Source organism: Vanacampus margaritifer, chromosome 12 (genome assembly GCF_051991255.1).
Source record: "Vanacampus margaritifer isolate UIUO_Vmar chromosome 12, RoL_Vmar_1.0, whole genome shotgun sequence".
NCBI lineage: Eukaryota > Metazoa > Chordata > Actinopteri > Syngnathiformes > Syngnathidae > Vanacampus > Vanacampus margaritifer.
Window position 1 is genome coordinate 12,757,397 of NC_135443.1, and position 25,306 is coordinate 12,782,702.

Genomic DNA, 25,306 nt, shown 5'->3' on the forward strand with positions numbered 1-25,306 from the left:
CTCCAAGGTCAAGATGTACCAGCATCAGATCGTTTGGTCTGCTGCTGTTTGAGCCAAAGTGAACTTTATTCACCAAGGAGGGCTTAAACCCAAGACGACTGGAGCAGTTTTACTCATGAGGAGAGGACCAAAACTACCCGATGACAGATGCAGAAGTCTCATTTACAGAAAGTGATGGCGATGATTACTTAAAAATGCTGCGCAACAAAATATTCATCATTTCTTAAAACAGTTTTATTGAACCGCAATTCAAAAGCATCTTTTAATTCGTTAATTTGCAGTAAATTTCTATTCATAATAACTTTTGCCAGTTTCAAGTTATTTAGTGATTTTCTTTCATTAATAGAAGGGTAGAAACAATTTTGCTCTTGTAAGTAATCGAAGTTGTCCGGTAATTAAGCCGAATGATACAAAGACAATTAAGACTGAGATATCATGATTTGTGGTCTGAAGGACTTTGGGCCTGTAGACGTAGTGGGGCTGAGAGGACTCTTATCCACAACCATCCCATCTGCGCTATCAGGTTTTCCCAGTGGGGTTTTGACTGATAACTCGGCCTCGTGATAACAATAGCCCAGGCGCTGACTATGCTGGGCCATCTAAAAGCCGTTAGCTACCTCATTACTCCACTGGCTACTGGTCTAGCAAAAGCACAGTGGCATCTTAGCAGGTACCAGTTTATCATTACTGCCTTATGACCACCAATGAAATCGTCCCAGACTGCCGTCTACAGGAGCCAGACCATCACATTGGCATGTGGTGAAGACAGAGCAGTCATTCATCCAGAAAAGGTAAATAATAAATAAATAAGTTGGAAAAAAAGAGATGATTTGGTGAGGATGATTTGGAAACAATTTTTCAAACTTTAGTTTTTAAATAAAATATTTAAAATAGACCTTTAGTAATTTCACCTTTATTTTATTGGATTTCTACCCAAAAATAAAATAATTTACAATTATTTTTTTTTACAATGTCATACAGATTTGCTTCACTCAATGTAAAATACTACTTCAGGCAGTGAGACGTTTTATATCAAATCAAGATTAGTCAAAACTAGCATGCAAAGCATTATCAACGGTATGTAACAAACTAGTTATATTTTGCATGCTTTACCTGGTTCCTCCAAAGAGGATGATTCGATCTCCAACCATGCAGCAGCACTGTCGTCTCCGCGGACATGGGCCTTTCCCCTTGGGTTCTAGTTTTGTCCATAAAAAGGCTTCTGTACAGTTTAGACATGACAAATAGAACACATTGATGGTGCTGCTGATTATTTGGGGAAACAAAAGATTTGTACATTATTGACACATTACAAATACATCACTGCTTTCTGCACTACTACATTAACCATAAAGATGTTACTTCTTTTGATGCAATGTTCAAAATGTACTTAGGTGTAGCGGTACGACAATTGAATTGGAAACTAATCAATTATCAAATTAATCAATAACTATTTTAATAATCGTTTACTTTTAAATTGACCAATTCCTCTGAATTTCAACCTCTCAACAGTAAACATTCTCAGATTTCTGTAGTTTTCCATGAAAGCAGACTGATTAATAATGATTATATTTGTGTTTTTTCCAAAACCACCCGTTTTTAACTTTGGAAAAACAACGCTCAACATTCTGAGCTATTTTCTGACAGCTATAAACAGTAACAGAAACAGAATTAATTTTCTACACTTTTTAATCGGTTGTTCTGTTTTGTTAGCTGTTTTTCTGTCCGTACATCAAAAATATCACCAGGCATATCCACAAGTCAGCCCTTTGAATTGCAAAAATCTATACAAAAGTGATAGCAATGGCAATCCATCTTTAAAGCTGTTCACTTTGACTTTGAGGATAGTCATGGTTAAGAGGCATTATAAATAAATCAAAATATGTCCATAAATATATTCTTAAGCTTGTTTGAAGTATCTTTTTTTTTTATTGAATATTTTAATATATTACCCCCCAAACTGCCCACAACCATTTCACCATCTTGGTACATAGGGATGAACTAAATCCTGGGGGAGACTGCTTTGAGAGATACAACATACTGTACACACATGCTCAGCAAAACATCAAATTAGGTTACTGCTTTAAGTAGCTTAACATAAACTTTATCGCAACTTGACACTGAAATAAAACAAAACTGAAATTCTTTTGCACCCTTCTGAGTGATACCATTGAACAATGAGATCCGCCCCCGATGCTGTGGAAGCCCCCTGTGGAGTGTGGACTATAACTTGTGCTGTAAGACGTGACTATAACAATGTCAGGAAAAACTACTACAACATCTGTACTTAATTTGGGGTTAATCAGAGGCACTCATTTAACACTCATGTAAATGTGGTCGTTTCATTCTGACCAGTTAAATCCTCACACATAAGAGAGTGTGCACATTTGGAAAACCACATGATCTCAGTTATTTTATTTTCTATTTTTTCCAATTGAGTTGTACACTAGATATTATAGTTGAATTATTTGCAGTATATTGGTCTCATTTTTTGTATCATAAAAACCTGGCATTTGAACGGGGGTCTTTTAATATCCACTGCAATGATTCGGATGCACATGTCAAACAGCACCAGGCCATTAAGGCCTGCTCAGATAACTGTGATTGGAAATACATAGTGGTACTGCCATCTAGTGGCACAAGACAAAATGTCATAACTGCCACATTAGACTTGTAATTTAGCCAAGAAAGGCCTTAGTTGTTCTATTCATATCATAACTGTCAGTGTATGTATAGCACATTGAATATAACCTTATACACATCGTGAAACTAAAAACAATTAAACTGTAGGTTTAATATGAGGAAGAAATGGAAAAGTAGGTCAACATAAAAAGGGGCCACAATTGTACATGAAAAACAAACGTGAACTGTGTTTGTCGGAGAACTATAAAAAGCATCACCTGGACTGAATTTCCAGAGATCGTTGAAGTGCTGGTCCAAATCGGCATTGTATCCTCCAAATATGTACAGCTCTCCCTTGTAGCAAACTGCATATGCACAGACAGGAAAGGGAAACTAAATTATCCATTGAGCATGAAGATTAGCATTTGCATTCATAACATAAGAAGAACTGTAAGATTTGCAGCTAAATAGCAGTTCAGTTCTCGGCATGTTGAATGAAGTCCTTACAAGCCGAGTGACTTCTGCGTCCATCGGGTAACACCTGTATTGGGGGGGTGCTCAGCCAGGTATTGGTCTGCGTATCATACACTTCGATGTTGTTGCAGTAGATTTCGTTGTTGGAGTGGAATGGACCAAAGTGGTCTCCTCGACCTCCAAATACAAACATTTTTGTCCCGATGATGGTTGCTGAGTGGAAGTCCCGCCAGCTTGCTGGAACGCCCTGGAAGGCAAAAAAAAAAAAGAGTAATAAATAAATAATTAAATTAATAATTCCTACAAAAACAATAGGGACTTCGCAGCGGCCGCTGCTCGGGCCCTAATAAATAAATAATAATGACAAATTTGATATCTTTGATCACTACACAACTGATATTTTTTTCCCTTGACTCTGGGATGAAACTAAGGGAAATTGCGCCACCTAATGGACGTTGTTAACAAAAAAACACAAAACTGCAACGCCAGACTTGGGAAAAACATTTTATAGCAGTTGGAATATAGTAGCTGAAATAAAGTTAAATCCGGTTTCATGGAATTTTAACTTAAAGGGAATAAAATCATGTCAAATCATATTCAAAAAATACACTCAGCATAAATATAAATGCTGTCAACTTGTCATGTTTATTTATCAATTCATCCTATTATGTCAAATTTGGGATGACCTAGTTGTATATTGAAATCATTCTGTACTAGTAGCACTTCACTCGTAACAATTGTACATGCATGCTGCAGATAAGATGTACGGTATTAAGATGTCCTCTCGTTAGAATTCTCATGTACATCAAAACTCGAGGCAGTTGTAGGATTGCATGAAGCAAATGCACATTTTGGAGTGACTTAGGAAACCAGTGCAATAATCATGCCCTTTAATCAGCATCTTATGGCTTATTTAGAGTGCTCGCTAACCGAGCAAATATATCATTTGGGATGCACACCTATTTAATTTATACTCATAATTGCACAGAGGGAAATTCAATTTGTTATCACTCCAACAAACAGTTGACATTTTAATTCAATTTGTTTGCAGCGGGACTTGATCTGAAACTTCCGCTCCTAACAGTCCTAACAGATGAGCTAACGCCACCCTGCTTTGCAATTATTGACAGAAAAAATGCAAACCCGATTGTTTTTTAAACTCACCATGGCAACAATTAAAGACCAATGCATGGTAGTGGTGTCCAGCTTGTGGATGTCATTGGAGAAGCAGTCAGCCTAGATAGCAGGAGAGGAAATTAATGAAATACTTTAATTTTCACTTGTGACCAGTGTGGTTACCCAAAATTCAAATTGAACTCAATTTGCCAGCAAGTTATAGCCAACTGAACTGACACTGTAATTTTTAATCTAAACTTTCATCTTCATGCTGGTGGCATGTGGTTTGCCCAAAAGGATTTTCTGTAAAAGCACCTTTTCACTTGAGATTATTTCCGTTACCCAAACTGAAGCGAGACAATGACTCACCAGCTGCTCGTATCCTCCAAATATATACATCGCCTTCAAAAGAACGCAGGCAGAGTGGCCATCTCTTGCCCCTGGAACTGTCCCAGAAATGTTGGGTGTGTACCATTTGTGGGTATCTACAACACAGGGATGGCTTATATTAATTCTCAGCACTTTACGTCAAACTTCTGGTAAGAAGTAAGCAAAGATTTGGTGTACTTGTGCATACCCAGCCAAAATAAAATAAAAATAAAAATAAAAATAAAAATAAAAATAAAATAATGTAATATAATATAATATAATATAATATAATATAATATAATATAATATAATATAATATAATAAAATATAAGGTGTCAAACGATTAATTTTTTTAATCAGATTAATCACAATTTAGAATTTTGATTAATCGCTTAATAAAAAAGGCTTTTTATAAATAAAAAAATTCCCGCCAAATTTGAAGAGCAATTCTTTTGACATTTAATGTTATGAGGATGTCTTCCACTGTTTTTTGATCCACTACATTCTCTCATCCTCCTCTTTTTCTAATCAATTACTTGCATAATTTAAAATGAAAAGAAAATGACCCCAATATTTTGATATGAACAAATATCCTAAATGTCATACGCAAACATTTACTAAATGCATGTAGTTATGTTTATTGCTCAAACACAACATGTGCTACCTTAAACATAGCCATCCACTGTCACGCTAAAGGATCATCTATGGTCAAAATTAATAGTGCGATTAATCTGTGTTACTTCATGATTAATGCGATAATTTTTTGTGATTAATTAATCAGTTAATGCTTTAACTTTGACAGCACTAAATCTAATCTAATCTAATCTAATCTAATCTAATATAATATAATATAATGAGGATAAGAGGTTCAGATAATGGATGGATAATGTAATGTAATAGTATCTACTTACTGACATCAAATGCATACAGCACATTGCACGCCCCTTCAGTGTCATTGCGTCCCCCCCACAAGTAGATGGTCTCATCCAGCAGCACTGCAGTGTGACCATAACGCATGTATGGAACTTCACGAGCCCGCTCATGTCCTATGGGCCTCACTGGGGGCAAGTTCCTCCAGCGGAGGGACACTATGGCATAAAATAGTTGAGAAATTAATAATATGGTAACACAATGCGGGAATGACTTCTGTTACATGGTACAGTTGACTAAACTGTATTATTTCTGTTTGTTTCGCTGTTCTATTCCTGTATATTTGACCAATTACCCATTTGCCGATGTCTATGACAGAAGGTGGAAAACGTGGAACTGACATCAAAGGGAAGACTCACAGAGCGAGCAACCTGATGAAATAATGAAACAATGAACTGAGATGTTCTCGTTTCCAATTCAAATGAGCCGACTTCATCTTCATGTAGGTTTGCTTGCACTGACTGATCTTTTGGCATATCCCTAACAAGAAGGCTCAAGTGACTCCAGGCAGCTATAAAACCAAGGTTGTTTACCACACATGGTACTGGACAAATGTTGTGGCACTACTTCATTGTTACCACTTGAAGAATTAAAAAGAACAACCAAAAAAGGATGGCAAATGTATGCAATTTATTTTACTACAGCATGACTTGTTAAAAGGTCTTTTTCCCGAAATGGCTTCTCAGAAAAGCAACAGCAGACACATTTCAGATCAAACCAAAAAAAAAAAAAAATAAATCACACACACAAACGTGCAACCAACAGAAGCCCTGAGTTTGTGGTTAAGCAGTGTAACTTACCAGTGTTGAAAACATGCACATCAATCTGACGCAGTGTCTCATAGTCCTCCCCGGAGCAGTAGCCCCCAAAGGTGTAGACCTTGTGCCCCACGGCCACAGCGGCATGATTGACTCTCCGTGGCCCTCCTTCAAGGTGGACCGACCAACGCAACATTCCCCTCGCCTGCACCTCTGTGTGGTCGATCACTTCACATCAGGCCAATTTCCACCATTAAACCTGTCAACACAAAAAGAGGAGTTAAAAAAAACAAAAAACTCCTGGCAACAGTGTTGGCAAGTAAAGAACTCGTCCTGGACTAGGAGTTGTTAGCTTTGTTGACAAGCTCTCAAGCCCCTGTATTATTTACGTGGCTACACCTAGGGCTCTTCTTTCCGTCTGTTCACTGATATCCCCTGACCTGGACTGCCCTTAAAATGCTTCACATGCAATATGCACGCATCATTTTACCAAACAAAAATCTGATCATACAAAACTGGACTTCAAGCGATGTTAATAAATCTTGTGAGACGTCAGCTCACTGAGCAACATTTTGTGACGCTACACCCAAAAGGGGCAGCTCAGTACAATAGTCTACCAAGCATATGCTAACATAAAGAGCATGTTACTAAAAAGCATATGACAAGAAAAGCTTCTGCTCCATCACTATTATATATCCATCAAGCTACAGGTGAGTACAATATTTTTAGTTTTGGTATTGTTAAATGATGATATAATTTGTCATCATTTGCGTGTTCCAAAAAATTGGAGATGAGACTTCTTTGTGACAAAAGCTCCTTCGAAGGATGATTTATTACGGAGATCTCCGGTCACACCAATTGAATATCACGTGTGTCAATCCAAGAGTGCGTGCCCCCTCCCATGGGAAAGAGGGCTTTTTATAGAATCGAGTTTTGAAAGTAAAACGCCTTTTCTCCTCCCATTATGAATAAGTAAAACAGATTGGTTCTCACACAATATGTTACATAATATTATTTTCGTACACAGTCCGCAGCTGTGTTCATCTTTTTAGACAAAATATACTCTCAGGGTACTTTTCGTACTTTTTTCCCAAAACAATATCTCACAAACAAATTGAACTGGATTTAGAGTGGCCGTGAGTGATGGTGCTCTCAGGGTATGTGTGGCAAATTCTGTTCTCACGAACAGAATGTGTGTGCGCAAAACACTGAGAAGGAATTTGATACAAAACAAGGTACCAGCTTAGGTTAAGGTCAAATTATACTGAGTTCAACACTATTTCACCTACTCTACACATCTATAAAACATTTCAACATGGTTAATATATGAAATAAAGAATTAAAAATGTTAATAATGTCAACAGTATACAGTGCAAACTTCTATTTTCGACTGTGACAAGTTAAAAATGTTACTTGAAATTCACATTGCATTATTTCCTATGGGACATAGAAATTTGAACAATTTAGAAGGCAGCCAGTATCAATGAACCGGTTGTAGGCTCTTATTCAAATGTGGACACAATTGTTGGTAACCTCCCTTTTAAAGAAAGAAAATAGCCACAACTGAAAGGATTGGAATTTGGCAAAATGCATGACAAGCCACAATGAGAATGAAACTTTATTATTTTATTTATTTTTCACTGTTTAGCATTTAGTGTTACTATTCTGACGTGACTCCCTATGCGCCCAGATCTAATTCAAGGAGCTGAAACTTGCAGTCGGGGGAAGACACCCTTAAAATGCGAAACAGCCAAGCAGTTTGCTTACGAGAAGTGGTCCAAAATACTTCTCGAGGTGCAAGACTCATTGAGTTACAGAACTTGTTTGATCGCAGTGTTTGCCTGAAAAGCATATGCAACAAAATATTAAGTTCAGGAATTGGATAACATAATTTTTGTCCAGATCAGTTTCATTGGTGTGTTTTTGAGTGTGTGGTGTGTTTTGGAGCCAACTGGAGTACCGAGAGAAAACCCACTCAAGCAACGGAGAGAACTAGACAGGAAGGCCGGGTGGAAGGCTCGAACCCCCTCCCTCAGGACTGTGAGGCATGCCACCACAAGGGGAGACCCCTACAGGAAAACATTTAGCAGCCCACACTCTCTCTCTCCCCATCCTGTTCAATGACCCACTTTCTTGCTGACCTCCTACCTTTGTTTGTTCTTAAGAAAATACACGATCCCTAAGCGACCCTATCTATTTTGAGCCCCAGATCTTGGCCACGATTCTTTGCCTTCATCATACATACTGTACAAATGTTGTGTAAAAGACACATCTGTCTTTGCACACCAGGGTTTGCACAATGACACGTCACTGTGTTGTCACCTACATAATGTTTATGTGGAAGGACCTCTTGTGAGGTGGTGCACTAGCTCCACAATCCGAAGTGAAAGTGTCAAAGGATATCATGTATCTGATTTAGGGACATGGACATTGTTAGCTAATAAGACTCAGTGGCACACAGCAGTAATACCTTTACACAGCCTCGTCCACCAGCTAGTTAGCTTTAACCAGGCGTCTTTACTGCCATATCTGTGAAGGACAGCGAGGTGGTCACAAGCAATTCGAACGATCTTATCGTTATCTCGTTCCACATTCAAGCGATAGTGTGACAGACTCTTGCGAGTAAGCTAGGCTAAAGCTAATCTACGCTACCTTATTTAGCGCATGGCAGTGAAGCGACTAGGAAATGACACGGGTTGCAACAGCGGCGCCTATTTGCGTTTGAGGCAAGGTGGGTCAGTGGACGCCAAAACAGCCGTGATCTTCACAATGTTAGTAATAGTAAGTATAGTTTAGTTACCTTGGAGCAGAGTCGGAGGCGGTTCACTGATGTGTTTAGACGCTATGACTTGTCAGCGGGGGAGATTGCGCCCCCTATCGTCTAACTCACGTCACAGCAGTCACGCTGAAAGCATTCTTGTGACTTGAGACTGCAAGAAACTGCTTACTTACTGTTCCGGTTTACAGTTATTGTGGTAAGGCACAGCCTCTGAGAATGTTAATTGCTCTCAGTGCATTGCCGGACTGACTTGTTCACCTCATCGGGAGGGGAAACAAGACATGTAATGCTTGCTGGTGTGAATCGTGTAGGCTTCATGTTTGTATGCAATGTGGTTATTTCCTTATTTGCTGTTGTCCATGTCATCATAAGATATTTATCAGAGGTTCTCTAACTTATTTGGTTTGGGATCACCCCCTAGGAGAAGATTTTTCTAAGGACCTCATTATAATCGCAATGCCAATTAAACATAACATTTTGGTAGCAGTGTTGGGTGTATTATGTTATGTAACGTGATTACTTTTGGATAACAGTAGTCAGATTATAGGTACATACAGATAATAAAAATGTGGATTATTTTTATTTTGCAGATCACATTTTTTTATGCAGAGAGAGACAGTAAATACCTTGGCTGCTCTCAAACTAGTTGGTCAAACCTTCCCTGGAGTCACTGTAGGTTTTTGTTTTTGTTTTTCTTTTTGTAACTGCAATGGATTCTGGTTACTTTGTTTGATTTTTAGGGGAGGAGGGTTGCATTTTGAATAGTTTTAATTTTGTTTAGAATTTTTTAAATTCATTTAGTTTTAATTAGTTTATAGCACATTTCTCAGTTTTTGCACAATTTAGAAATTAACTTCAAACAGGTGTAATGTATTTAAAAACAAATTGTGATTTCACTTTACTGGGTCTTTAAAATAAATATAAAGTAGGCTACATTAATAAATCTAAATAATAATAATTAAAAAAACGTGGGTTGTCAAGTAATTTATGAGTATGAAAAAATGACAAAAAGAGTTGTGGCAAAGAAGCAGTTTCTCATCACAATCAATAGAGGGCGCCCACCAATTTATTCTTGATCATAAGTTTTGCAGGATGGCAGCACTTCGAACTATTACTGAGTAGCTGTAACAGAACACCTCTTCTAGTTTTGGGCAAATAACACAAGTGGAAGCTCCAATTGGATCACTCACTGTTGAGCATTCCACTTTAGCTATTCATAAAAAAATAACAAGCGCCAGGAATATAGACTATTCCAGGCATCAATCGTGAAGCTGTCAGTAATAAGAGTACAGTTTATTCTAGACTTTACAACCATCTGATAACCTCAGAGAAGGTTCATACTGGATGTGCTGTATTTGTTCCCATCAGTGATGAAGCAATTTTCTTACACAGCTCTAACTGTGTAGCATTACCTCATACATTTTCCTTTATGCCTAATGGTTAATTAAATGAACAACTGACTTTATTAGGTTTGGTATTCATGTCTGCCTTTTTTGCTTGTGGTTCAGTGAATTCATCAGAATTAACATAAAGTTGCCATTAACAGTTTTTTTGCATTAAAACAGCTTAACCCATCTGAATATGGAGGACCAAAACTGGCAAAATAAAAAAATAAATAAATGAATGAATGAATAAATAAATAAAAGGAAATAAAAACAAATGTAAAAAATATAATTAAAAAATAAAATACATAAACAAATATATATATATATATTCCTAAATAAATAAGTATTATTTATTAATAATATATAATGTTTATAAATAAATGTTATTATTTATTTAGGGTATATGTGTGTGTGTGTGTGTGTGTGTGTGTGTGTGTGTGTGTGTGTGTGTGTGTGTGTGTGTGTGTATGTATATATGTATATATATATATATATATATATATATATATATATATATATATATAGTTTTTATTTACATTTATATTTGTTTGTGTATTTATTTTTTTAATTCTATATATATATATATATATATATATATATATATATATATATAATATCTGTTTTATTTATTTATTTTGTCATTTATTTTTAATTTGGGCAATTTTGGTCCTCCATATGTGAAGACATTACGTTTATATATGACGCACCCTGCATTTAATTTTTACAAAGCAAAGCAGCGATTGCGTTACAAAGGGTTGGTTACTTGAAACTGATCTACCTGGTTTCAAATGTTGAAATGCAGTGAAAGGAGAGACTTGTCTAAGGATTCTAGCATTGAGAAAACACATTACAGCTGCCACTGACCTGCATCACTACTCAGTTTGATCCTCTTTAAGGGCACTTTGATGGATGCGTTGTGTGCAGGCATTTTGTGCCAGCTGCGTGTCATGCACAATGGCCGGACTGTGCGAAGCGACAGCTGCCAAAAAGCTGCTACTTTGAACTCTCATAGGTGATTACATACGAAAGCTGGAGACCCGCAAAGATCTTAGGTGAATGAGACTTAGTCTTCATAAATAAAGAGGCTTCGCAATCGTGACTGCTAAAATACACACAAAGAAGCTTATACAAACCGCGATCGCTCAAAACTTCCCCAAACGTGTCTACACAGCAGTACTTTCTCACAGTGTTGATATTACACAATTGCAGTTAGATGATGTTATTGTCTGGAAGAAGTCCCAACATTTTTTGGGATGTGGCAAGTGTAACGATCATGTCTGGGTCACTTGCTTTGCTTTTGACCTGTTACGTGTAAGCCTCATTTATCTTAATGATGATATGGGAAATGATACAGAGGCATTCACACACTGTTATTGTTAACTTTCATCTTAAGTATATTAAGAAACTTGAAAGGGTCACGGAGAACCACAATGTGTTCCAGCAGACATTGCAGATGTTCTAGATGAAAAACAAACAAACAATCAAACTGGAAGAACGGTGGTTAGCCTGTCTGCTTCACAGTTTTGAGATTCTGGGTTCAAATCTCAACTACAGTGTGTAGTTTGTACAGTGTGTGCTCTCCGTGCTTGCGTGGGTTTTCTCCAGGTGATATTGGTCCTTCCCACGTTCCAATAACATGCATGTCAGGTTAAATGAAGATTATTTGTCATTTTGTGAAGGATGAAATTTACTGGACAATCAAGCCATTTTTCCACCAAGATTCAGTTCAGTTTTCTGTTGGACAGTTTGCAACAGTGTTCTGTCATCTGGCTAGCGTTCCCACTGCGGGGTGTGTAGGCGGGTTGGTGATGGCGGTAATAGTTACATAATTAGTGTTACATCAGCATATACAGTAACTCACCAATGAATTAAACTACTATGAATCCTCTTTTCATTGTAATCAACTGTATTTTCAATATTTTTCAATGGCTTTATTTGTTTTGTTTTTCCCTTTCCATTCTTGCTTTGTATCCCAGGAGCGTCAATTGCTTGTTGACAAATTATCAGTGTCTACCAACCACCACAGTTAGTCAGTTAAAAGTTGAGCTAAGGTGGCAAGTTTTTTTTTTTTTAGCTTTTTAGTTTTCAACCCCGAGACAGATCAAGATATCATAAATTCAAAAAACTCAGCAACAAAAGTCCACTCTAGTCTCATGATAAGATCTTGAATGGTTTTCAGCATTCGCTGTGCCCAGAGAAAATTCAAAACGGAGCCGAAAATTTATTGTACACTGTCTGCGTTATTTTTGTAGACAAGTGCCAGTGTGTTCGATGAAAAAAAAAGTGCTTCTTCAATTTCACGGCTGGGCAAGTCTAGTTTAGTGCGTTTGGGTAGATCAGCTGGTATTTGGTAGATCACGCTAGGCCTCGACAGGTGTTCCAGTTGCCCGCCCCCGTTGCATCTGGCAATTTGCTGACCAAAAGTTGGTAGATTAGATTAGACTAGCTAAAAAGCAGGTCTAAATTTTGGCGCAGGTGGTGCAACGCAATTTTGTTAGATTTGGTCAAAGCCAGGCAGACGGGTTCTGAGCTTCGCGGACGTGAGTGGTGCATGCCATCCTATTTCATTCATACTACATTGTGGTGCGACAAATATTAATCATTGCTTGCATGGAGTAGCTCTGGTAACTCAGCTTTTCTCACATATTTCCAAAACATGTATGTTAGGCAAATTAAAGATTGTTCGTATTTGTTAATGTGACTCTGAATTGTTGCTTATCTGTAGGTTGCATGACTTCATGTAATTAAAAAGAAAAAATGCATTTAGCTGTTTCTGTAGCTGCTCTATAAAAAAATGGATGTATGAATAAAACTTTTTTTTATTGATAAATAGTTACACTCAATTCAAACCCAATTTCAATTTCAAACCCATTGCCTCAGTGCTTCCCCTGGAGCTGCTTAGCCAATGTTTCATTCCGAATCAGTGTGTGCTGCCTCCCAGTTTAAAAGGCTTGGCTTATCACCACACCTGTCAGCGTTTGCACACATTGCGTCATCCATGTGACCCCGCTGTGCCACTCTTTGACACATTTGCTTTCGTGGTGTGCCTCACAACTTTATAGCCAGCACATGTGGTGTATGTCTGTTGTTGGGACTGACACGGAGAACAGGAGTTGTCCAACTGCAGAATAGCTCTGCGTCAACAACAACTGCGAAAACCAACTGCTGTGAGGTATTTTGTGGGCAGAAACCATGATGGAAGAGCTTTGCAATGCTTTGTGGCAGTGCAAAAATATAGCGTGTACACTTTTTCCTTAAAATCTTTATTTACTGTGATTGTAAGCAGCACAACCACCATTGTACTAAATAAACTACTAAATGGAGGAAATTGTTTGTATTTGCTTGAAATAAGTAATATTGTACGTACGGTATGTCATATGGGACGTGAGTGATTGATGGATGGCGGACCCAAATGCAGGAAAATAAAGCAAAGAAACAGGATTTAAGTGCAATGTGTGGTACTTGGTACTAATGAAACAGGGAAAAAGGTGAGCAGACAACCATGACTTGATGGGACGTGACTGGACTGGTCGCCATGGCTGGAACGACCATGACGTGACAGGACCTGATTTGCCTTGACTTGCTGTGGAGTGTCTATGACTTGGCTGTGACAAAGACGACTTGGCTGTGACGAAGAATACTTGGCTGTGACGAAGAATACTTGGCTGTACGACTTGGCTGTGACGAAGGCGACTTGGCTGTGACGAAGGCGACTTGGCTGTGACGAAGGCGACTTGGCTGTGACGAAGACTACTTGGCTGTGACGAAGAATGTGACGAAGACGACTTGGCTGTGACAAAGACGACTTGGCTGTGATGTAGACGACTTGGCTGTGACGAAGGCAACTTGGCTGTGACAAAGATGACTTGGCTGTGACGTAGACGACTTGGCTGTGACGAAGGCAACTTGGCTGTGACAAAGACGACTTGGCTGTGACGAAGGTGACTTGGCTGTGACAAAGACGACTTGGCTGTGACAAAAACAACTTGGCTGTGACAAAGACGACTTGGCTGTGACAAAGACAACTTGGCTGTGACGAAGACTACTTGGCTGTGACAATGGCTATTTGGCTGTGACAATGACAACTTGGCTGTGGCATAGACTACTTGCCTGTGACGAAGAATACTTGTCTGTACGACTTGGCTGTGACCAAGACAACTTGGCTGTGACAAAGACATGACACATGAACTTCCACACATAACGTAGACAATGCACCCACACTGACTGAACAAACCACACCTGGGGAAGACACACAGGGGAAGGGAAGACACACAGGCGCACGTGGTTACACGTAACGAGATGAGGGGAAAGACAAGGAACACAAAACCAAAACACAAAATCAAAGAAAAACCCAACCCCACAGGACCAAAACATGACACAGTAGAATCTTTATAATGTGTCACACTCTTGAATTTGATTGATGCATCTTTATGTTATATATTATTATCGACCCTCTCTTCAGATGACTACCTAACAGCTTTCCATTGCATAATCCCAAAATAAGGTAAGCAGTCCTGCCGCGGAACACATCAGTCAGTCGGCTTGTATCAGTCAGGGCCACGATCTGTTTATACGATCACACTAAAGGACACGGAGCTACAGAATGTGAATGTGCAGACATATTCCCAGGATGTTAAATGCTCTGATTTGACTTCCGCAATAGCTGGATAAAGTCAACAGCGACAAGCAGTCCAGCATGATGTCATAGAACATGATCTAATTCTGCGGCCAGATGATTGAATCATGCATTTTCCTTTAATTCGTGGCTTATTTAATGAACAGAGCTCTTTGTGAGTTAAGATGAAGATTGCTATGCGCGTTTGTTCGTTTTCTTGCTTGCGGTTAACTTAAGTAGCGCAGAATTAAGAGAAATGTGTACTTTGTAGCAGTTTTTATTGACCAGACTTTGCGTTCAATTGCCTATGAACCAACAAGCCGTGCTTTATAAGAAAAGTCTTTCAGAAAGGAACAAAAATCTTTAATAAATGAGTCATTCGAAAAATAATGATTTCCATACTGGTTATAAAAAGTTGGGGTCAGTTTGGGTGAAAACCTACCCACATTTCATTTAAAAAGTATCACTCTACATGGACTGGGATTGAAAGTCTGAGTTTAGTAACGGTTTAAGACCAAGCTGAAGGCAGTAGTCCACACATGTCCCCGTCCGTGTATGAATACAGTATGTGTGATGTAACATCATAAGGCATTCAAAAGCACCACTGTGGTTAAAATAGACTTAATAAATGCAGCCCATTAACGATTAAAGCATACAAATGCAGCTCTGTGGTTTGTCATCTTTGTAGTTTATTCAGAGTGCCTTTAATGTGCATACTTAGGAACAGTTGTTTAGTGTATGTGGTGCGTTTTGTGGCTCTCCCGCGAACCAGCATTAAAAGAATAAATTGTGTCAATTTCAAAGTGCAAATAGGTTCAGGAAAGTGCTTTTAAGCCAAATTAAATATAATGCGTGCATTATCATTATACTGTCCTCTCAGGCCGTGACAACTTTTTTCCTTGTAATAATCGTTTTTACATTTCCCCTACTTTTCAAGGTCCATTTCATTTTTACAACCGTAATATACTGTACAGTGTACGTGTAAAGCCCAGTGTATCCTTACACTCGTAAACTCGCCCGAGTCTCTCAGATTGACTGCAACAGGAGAGACAACTGGTAGCATTTTCTCCTGAATGACTTTAATTATGTGGCTTACTTTCTATTTTTGCCGAAAGGCAGCCGCACCTCGCCCTCCTTCCCCCAAAACAGTTGGGACATTGCTCCATGATTGCATGACAGCTGTTTGAAAGCCAATTGTTTTATCACGTGCGGTCTAACGACACTTGCGTGTGCACATTCGCATTATGCTGTCTCTATGTACATCATACTTTGTATTCTGCAGTGTTACATGCATTGCTTACCCTTGTGTTACCTCATTCAGCTGTGTTGCTTTGACAGTTAACATTTAGAATCAACTTCACATTCTGGCTATTGATGACACTTCACCTTAAATTATATTTGTATATTAGAGCTGTCAAAATTAATCGATTAATCGGCAGGTAATTGATTATCAAATTAATCGACAACTATTTCTAACGATTAATCGAGTAATCGTTTGGAGATTTTTTTTTTTTTGAAATGGTCCAAATTCTCTGATTTCAGCATATCAACAGTAATTGTTCACTGATTTCTGTAGTCCTTCATGAAAGAAGACTGATTATCTTCTGTGTTTAATCAAAATAAAACATTTGCAAACATCTGTTTTTACTTTGGAAAACAATGACCGAACCAGTAACATCATACAACATCAATTCCACCCCCCCCCCCTTTGTTTTTTTTAATCACTATACAAATACGAAGTACGAAATAAACACCAATCACGGGGGAAAAAAATGCTTTTGTAATACACCTTAATGCAAAATTGAAATGAATGAATGAATGAATGAATGAATTAATTGATTGAATAATTTGATAAATTAATCGAATCTAAAAATATTCGATAGTGACAGCATTCCAGTAAATATTCATAGATAAGCATTTTAGGATACATTGTAATTGCATTCCATTGGCTGGACTTGTACCCTACACAGAAAAAAAAATCGAGTTGATTTTAATCTCTATTTGTTATGATGTTGCTAAGCAATGCATCATTCTTTGGAACGTTTGAAAAAAAGATAAACTCTATGTTGTTGGCAGCCTAATTAGGCTACTTGATAAAGTTAAACACATGGAATAAATGCATGCATTTTTTTCATAGCACTTGCCTCAATTAGGGTCCAAGGTGAACTGACTCTGGGGTCATCGCCAGCCAATCACAAGGCACATAAAAAAAAACTAACAAACACCATTCAAACAGAATGTTTATGGCATGTGGGTGTAAGCAGGCGTATACCTGGAGAAAACCCACTCCAACCTGGGGAGGACATGAAAACACCAGTAAAGAATTCTGGAACCGTGATTCAAATCCTGAACCTCAAAATTTAGAGCGCCAACCACTTGTTGACCATGCTGGTCACATGGAATAACTTGACATTCTAAATAAGTATATAAAAAGAGTGTAAATAGAGACAAAGTAGATTGCGAGTACATATTTGGCCATAGTAGGTCAAATTTATTACAACCACCAAATGCTAGAAAGGTAATCGGTTTATTTATTTATTCGTGTTTGTTTGTTTATATGCAGGGTTACACAAATATTACTTAACTAAGTTAGGAAAAGGGTATTTGAAGAACGTTTGCACACCTGATGAGGTAACAACATAGTAATAACATAGTCATAACATGTTATGTTATTATTATTATGTTATTACAACTATAATTAAAAAGTCTTATTTAAAACTAAATGTGCTTTGTCACTTAATGTCATCAGAAGTCACACGTGGACAAGCACACATTCCTCAGCGTGTTGTCAAGGATGAGCTCATCCATTCCTCTAACGGGAGGTGACATGAGCGAGACAAACAATAAAGTCCGACTCTCAGGTGGGTCCGAGGGTGTTATGTAACGCCCCCGAGGCCACCTTGCATTTTAAAGGAGAAATCTTGCCCGTTTTAAATGAAATCCGCATGCTCCGATGAGTGAGATATCGCGTGTCGACCACACTTCATTTCAAAAGGGTGCGTTAATTGTTACTTATTTTTCATTTAGCCCCAAACACACAAGATGACAGAGAAGAATTACCTCACCTAAAACATGAAGTCAAGATGTACTTTGGCTTGTTATTTTTTTTTACAGAGATGTCACGATTACAGAGCAGCTCCACGTACGTGAACGTGTAAATGCTTGTCAATGTAAATATATTCCGCTCCAACCCTCTCTTGTTTGTTTTTTGCATTAAAAATCCCGGAGCCTCGGCAAAGTGGAGTGACTCACATGTGAAGTAATACGCTCCAGGGCAGACCGCAGCTCCAGATTACAGTCTGTTCATGTGATTAATTCATCACACTGCGGCAGGTCAACACAACTTCCACAATAAGGCTTCAAGGCAGCCAACCTTCCGCTGGAATGACATCACAGGGTAAAGGTTAAGACGCTCTCTCAAGGTGATTGATACCTTCAGAGGAGTAAAAATAAGACACAGCCGTCTTCTGTTATTCGGCCTTTGATATGACGAGATTGCTTCCTGCTGCTGTAGCGCCATGGGAACTAATGCTGTTACATGGGCTGGCGTGACCTCATCCCCGCCAGCCCAACTGCCACCTGAGGCTTTCTTGGAAGCAGACGCGGAGAAAAGTATCCGTGTGTCCCCGATCTGAACACTGATTTGAAAGACCGTATCTTGAGCCAAAAACAGATTTTTTTTTTTTTTTTACCGTTTGATGTTTTAACCTACAAATTACAGCAAATCGATCAAATCAAAGGAACTATTCATTTTGGTGTACAGCCAAGAAAAAAAAAATATTGCTTATTTAATATTCATTTAGTGTTCATGCATCATTGGAAGAGTAAATTTCCAAACAAATAATATACCTTGTGCCTAAAGAGTTGCAATTCGTATTCTATTTTTCAGATTAGGGCTGCTCCATTATGAAGAAAATTAATTAATTAATTGAATAATAATTATTGTTGTTGTTACTATTGTTATCATTATTATATTATTATTATTGCTGTTGTTATGTAAAAGCCAAGTATTTATGGTATATTACTTATTATGAATAACAAGTGTATTAATCCCTCATTAAGTCTAATGATATAACAGAAAGTATACTAAGTTTAGCAAAATTTAATTTTATAATTATTATTATTTTTTTGATATTCTGATGTTAAAATTGAGATAAATGGGGTGGGAATATAAATGTTTATACTTCTTCCTACTCCTTTTTGAACATGTATGTCATAATTACTGTTTCACTTTATATTTTTTGTTGCTTAATATGATGTTAAGTTTTGTTTCTTGTTTTCAAAATTATTATTATTTTGCTGTTTACAAGTTTCGGCTTCACAATTTTTATTTTGATTATTTTTGTTATTATTTTCTTTTTTTTTAATGCATGTTCGAAATCAAAATTCTAATCAAATCAAATTCGGTAATAATTGAAATAACGATTAGGACGATCATTTGTTATTGTTTTTTTGTGTACAAAACAAGAACATTTTTAAACATTTTTTTTTTTTTTTTTAATAAATTATTTGAAATACTAAAATTATGCAAGTTTCTTTTGGACCAAACAAGATTTATTAAATTAGTCATTTAAAAAAAAAAAAGTGCAAATATAAAAATGTAAACAACTCAAAATTAGTATTAATAATCTTTTATTAATCTTTTGTATATTTAGTCTTGATGTAAAGAAACTCCCCAGTTTGGCACTTGTATTAATGTGCAACAGATTAAAATTCCTATGGAGAAATGTGCTACGAAAATTGAACAATTTGGCAGTCAAACATGGTAATGGTTACAGTGCAGGCAGCATGGCTTCAGTTACCGCTAAGTGACAGTGTGAATGTGAGTGTGAATGTTTTCTTTACATGCCCCGTGATTGACTGATGACCTGAAGTCTGCCTTTCACCCCAAATCAGCTGGGAGAGGCTCCGCCTTCTTTCAACGGGATGAGCAGTATAGAAAATGGATGGATGATTGTCGAGAGGCATTATGAGAACGATTTAGGTACAGGATTACATTTTTACATTTACGACAACTTGAAGATTAAAAAAAAAAAAAAAAAAAGAATGACTCAGGGGAACTGATTAAAGGTGCATGTGTCATGTCAAAGTACTGCATTGTTGCTGCTTGCCTTTTCCTGCTATGAGAGGATCCTGGCAGTCTTGCTTTCTAAACAGTGACTAACTTGGCATTTAATTGCATCTGATGTCATTCAACACTTGAAGTCTTTGTGCGATAAGAGTGGACATGTTTTTAAGAAATGTGAATCAGGACTCCAAGGATAGTCAAAGCACCGCCGGTGTTAGCGTGCATATTGAACGTCAACTGATAAGCATGTGGTCTCATTAGGGCAAAAATACCCATCGGCATGCATAAAAGGTTCATTTTGAAATTGACTACATTTTTCAGTAATGATGAAATAGATTTTTTTTTTGGGGGGGGGGGGGGTAACACATCCTCAGGCGGCATTATATATTTTAAAGACTTGAAGTTATGTCATCAGCAAAGATATTTAAGGTGGGCAAGAAGGAAAGGCGATCAGTGTTGTAAAAAGGTGCAGCTTTTGTAATGACTTTTTGTTCTCCTTTTTCCATAAACTGCAGCAGTCTATAAAAAAATATATATATATTACAATTATTCTATAAAAACGCATGTTGTAAATGTCTGAGCTGAATTACAACCGCCTGCAGGCAACCCGTGTGAAAGGTCATTGTCAAGATGCGGATTTTAGATGTGTGAGCTAAGAATTAAGGAATTTTAAGATGTTGAGACACACTGATAAGCGTCGGAAAACAAATGTATGACTTCACAATTCAGATGCGTCCATTGGAAGACAACTGCCTTTTGTTTTTGGTCTTCCCAGACAGCCATTAAAAAATGATGGAATGCACTTAGGCAGCATGGTGGCATAGTAGAAGAAGCGGTTGTCCGATTCTAGAGTTGGTCTTTCTAGTGTCCATTGTCATTTTTTACATTTAACCCTGGAGAACCCAAGAACCCTTTTCTTCTTTGGAAAATTATGAATTATACATTAAATGACTGCTATAAATTCACTGAACACCAAAATATATGTTTTTTCAATTTTAACCCTTTATTCCCTAATTTAGGATTAGGGCGAAATTTGACCCTTTTGGGATTTAGGGGTATCATTTCGAAAAATCAGAATAACAAAAACTGTCAGTAAACTATTTAGAATTTAAGAAAATAATCAATCAAATACACAGCTACATTGAACAATATATATTTTTTTACTTTACTTTGGTCCTTCCTCGGGTCTCCTGACGGCCTCACGACTCTGGCTGGAAGTGTTCAGTTTAGGGGAACGGTATGGGATTTTTTTTTTTAATAGGTTTTAGGTGAACTAATGAATACACACACACTTGCATGCACACACGCACATACACATTTTCACCCACGTACAAAAAATAAAAATACAAAAAATATATATTTAAAAAAAAAAAAAAAAAAAAAAAGGAGAGCAATGATGATGACATGTCAAATCGGTAAAATTACCGAATGAACAATACTGAGCTCTCCAGAAAAAAAAAAGAACAACATAATTTTTTTGTTTTATTTGTTGCATTTTAGAACTGGATTTTGAATGTACAAACACACTTTGGCCAATGGAAACAAGAACACAGGGACAAAATCACTGCTGAAAAAAAAAAGGTGTTTGTTATTTGAGTAGCAGAATTTATAGGGGCCAAATTTGACCCCGTGGGTTCTCCAGGGTTAAAACCACTTCTTTTTCCAACAAGTTTTAAAATAGTCGAATCATGAACCGAGGCCCGTTTTCCTATCTGTGATGAAATGTGACCAGAAGGCCGATCATGCCTTTGTGATGACATCGAGCAAGTGGAAAAGTACAGACCCCCTCACTAGCGCCATTGCACGTTCTCCGCTCAGCCACAGCGCAGCTATCGCTCTTTTCATGCGGGCAGTCATGGTGACATCACCCCCGGACATGTCTTCCAAGTCGTACTTAGTGGCTCGAGGAAAATGGAAGAACATCTCACAAGGTCTGTGGTGAGAACGCATCGGGACTTTATTATCAACTTGGGCGGCGGTGATATCAGCCATCAGATGAGAGGCGCACGGGCTGCTAACGCTGAAAGGTTCAAAGTCCCCAATGAAGAAAGATGGCACCTTGACACAAGTCTGCCAGATCAGAGCAGAAGTTGAAATTATTATTCGGGAATTTAGGCTGCAAAGTTCCACATAGGAAGGAGATCTGTGGCGAAGGAGGGCTTCCAGAGTAAACAACATAAGGAAGGTGTTACAGTAGCCTAATCGGAATTGGTTGGGAGAGATAGCACACCTGGTTCAAATCTTATCTGACAGTGTCTCTGCGAGCAAACAACTTTCCATCCTCTCTAAATATTTACAGGCTCAAGTACAAGGCGTGCGGTGCAATAAAATCAGGAAATGTCATGACGTTTACTTTAAGTTCTTGAACCAGATTTTCCAGCTTTACATGGAAATTAGGGGTGGGAATCTTTGAATGTCTCACGATTCGATTGCATTCCGATTTTTGGGTCTGCGATTCGATTCAGAATCGATTTTCGATTAATAACGATTTTTGATACAAAATGATTTGATTGCCAATGATTTTTGCTTCAATTTAGCGATGTTCAAGGAATCGTAATAATCTACTCCAGTCTGACTCGCTAATGCTAATTAGCGCGCTACTCGCGGCACTTTTATCACTCAAAAGAACGGCTCCACGCTGAAAAAAAAAACTTTTATTGGAATAACTTGATCGTGACTTTTTTCTTCTACTCTCTAATGAGAATCGATTTTTTGGGCACACCCCTAATGGAAATGTGAGACAAATGTTACCTAGAATTAAAATAACATAAAAAAAAAAAAGTACTGCCAAAATAATGTGGAAATGTTTGTGATTTCTCCTAGCCAATCAACTGAAAGGTAATGCAAATTTAATTTATACCTCCAAAATAATCACTGTTCAGGAGACCCCCAAAATAGTTCATCAATTAACATTGCATCCTCAAAGAGAGTAAGCCATTTTTCAACACTTTAGATTGGTCAATAATTTAAATACCACATGTGGAATTACCTGTATAGGTTTTTGGAAAAATAGGAATTTACCTAATTGCTAATAATTGTGACTTCTAAGGTTTGGGCCTGACACCAGCGATATGTAGACTCTATATGGGGCCTCAGTTCTGTGTTTACCTAATGGCAAGTCTCCCCTGGCCTGTTCAGAGAAGAATATACATTTCTGATTTTAATCACCAAGTCATATCTTCCCGAGATGACTTCATAGTGAAAGTAGAGCTCATTCTAAAGTGTCAGTTACCATGTCAACCACGGCGCAGGCAGTCATGTGTGCCCTGCCGGGTGACGGTTCTAGTCCCTAGTATAGTGTGTAGGGGCCTCTGGAGAAGTGGGTATATTCTTTTTTATTTTAAGTAGTCCAGAACGTCCTGTTTTTGAAACTGTGACATATAAGAAAAAGGCATCATTTACTTTCTCACAATAATAAAATTATCATGACTTGATCAGATTAGTTTGTAGTTATAACTGAAAACGCAAACAAACTGAATGAATGTAAAATGTACTTATCATGAGACAAACATATATGTTGTAAAACAATATTTAGTGAACAATGAACAAAAAATTGTGAAAAACAGCCTTGTTAGACCTCATTATTGTTTTAGGCGTATTTGTCCCCATTCTTGTTTTAACTTACTTTAAAATCAACTACGGCCCAGCTACTATGAAATTAACTCTTTCACTGCCATGGACGTTAAAAGACGTCAAGTAAAAATCTACGGAGGGCCGCCAATGACGTTAAAAGACGTCATCCAATTTAAATTTTTTATTTTTTTGAAACGGGTGGAGGAAAGCCTTGGCCAGCTGTGGTGAAAGTTTCAAGCAGATCTAGTTAGCCTAATGACTATTTTTGGCCCCTAGAGGGCAGCAATGACTCTCTTTTGACAAGATTGGGTAGGCGTCAGTAGAAGACGTGAGGCGGAGCTAGAGGGGACAATGGCTGGGGAAGGGAAGAGAACATGGCGACCGGTTGCAAGCAGCTCACGCTGGAGCAGTTTTTTTCAAAGACGAAAAGCATCGACCAACGCTAAAGAGCACATTGATGACGACGATGATCATCATCGATGATGATGATGGTGACTCCGAGGTTGGAAGCATTGACGCGGCAGTAGAAGACGTGAGGCGGAGCTAGATGGCTGAAGAAGCGAACAATGGCGACCGGTTGCAAGCAGCTCACACTTGGGAATTTTTTTCAAAGACGAAAGGCATCGACCAACGCTAAAGAGCACATTGATGACGACGATGATCATCATCGATGATGATGATGGTGACTCCGAGGTTGACGCCAAAGTTGCAAGCGTTGACGCGGCGGCTATGACGACGTCATAAAGGTTCACCGGCTAGCGATGCTAACACCGGAAAACGCGGAGCACAACCGAGCACGCTCAGGCGGACGCTCAGGCGGACGTTCAATCGGACGACAAAGAGTGCCCCGAGTCCAATGCATGGTCATCGGAGGAGTGGGTACAGTCTGCTTCTTGCTATTCCCCGGAAAAAAAGGCCGTCAAGAAAGTGTAACGTCTGCACGCAAAAGGAGCCATCGCAAGTGAATCTAATCTGTTGTGCAAATCCTGCTGCGTCTCCTTGGGCACGCATGGGAGCGTTACAAAAAGAAAAACTGTATTTGAAACATCCACATAACTGTAAATAGTACCACAGTTGCACACATTTGTAAATAGTTTGCGAAATTGTTTTGTCAAATTGTTACACTGGGGACTGTAGGTGGCGTTATACACCATAGAGATGTGATCCACCAGTAAGAAGAAAAAGAAGAAGAACAGGAAGCGACTGTGCCGTGCGATGACGTACGAGTTTGCTTTCGTATCTTTGCTGTTTTCCATCTAAAATTGCATTAATATTCGCTTTTTTAATTAATTCCAAAAAGATTTCTGTTTTGTCGTCCCCTCAAACATATCTTACTTTATCGTCTACAAACCTACATTTGACGTAATATCCGGTCAAAACTTGCGAGGTGTATCCGGTCTTGTTAGCGTTTATTCGCATATTCCTCTTTTCGATATGCTTCAATATCCACCCCCTCCAAGTGCAAAAACTTTTTTTTAATTTCTAGCGTTTCCATCCAGTTTTATTTTCGCATTTTTTTGAAAATTCGAACGAAAATGGTTGGATGGAAACCCCACTACTAAAGAGGTGTGTGATAATCACTTTTGGTTAGCCTCCAAATGATTGAGACGGCACCCT

At 38.1% G+C, this 25,306-nt stretch overlaps 1 protein-coding gene across 3 annotated transcripts in view; it reads right to left on the reverse strand.

Moving 5' to 3' along the window:
* klhdc3 (kelch domain containing 3) overlaps positions 1-25,306 on the reverse strand; it is a 90,279-nt gene that overhangs the window by 20,433 nt on the left and 44,540 nt on the right. The window contains exons 1-9 of one of the 3 annotated variants that reach the window (XM_077581949.1): positions 9,070-9,135; positions 8,740-8,798; positions 6,312-6,528; positions 5,493-5,669; positions 4,582-4,697; positions 4,261-4,332; positions 3,130-3,343; positions 2,901-2,987; positions 1,114-1,222 (exon numbers count right to left, since the gene is read on the reverse strand). In XM_077581949.1, the coding sequence (XP_077438075.1) occupies positions 1,114-1,222; positions 2,901-2,987; positions 3,130-3,343; positions 4,261-4,332; positions 4,582-4,697; positions 5,493-5,669; positions 6,312-6,465 (929 nt within the window). In that variant the 5' untranslated portion in view covers positions 6,466-6,528; positions 8,740-8,798; positions 9,070-9,135. Of the gene's footprint in view, positions 1-1,113; positions 1,223-2,900; positions 2,988-3,129; positions 3,344-4,260; positions 4,333-4,581; positions 4,698-5,492; positions 5,670-6,311; positions 6,529-8,739; positions 8,799-9,069; positions 9,211-25,306 lie in introns of those variants that run through there. The other 2 variants (XM_077581948.1, XM_077581950.1) reach the window with 2 other exon arrangements.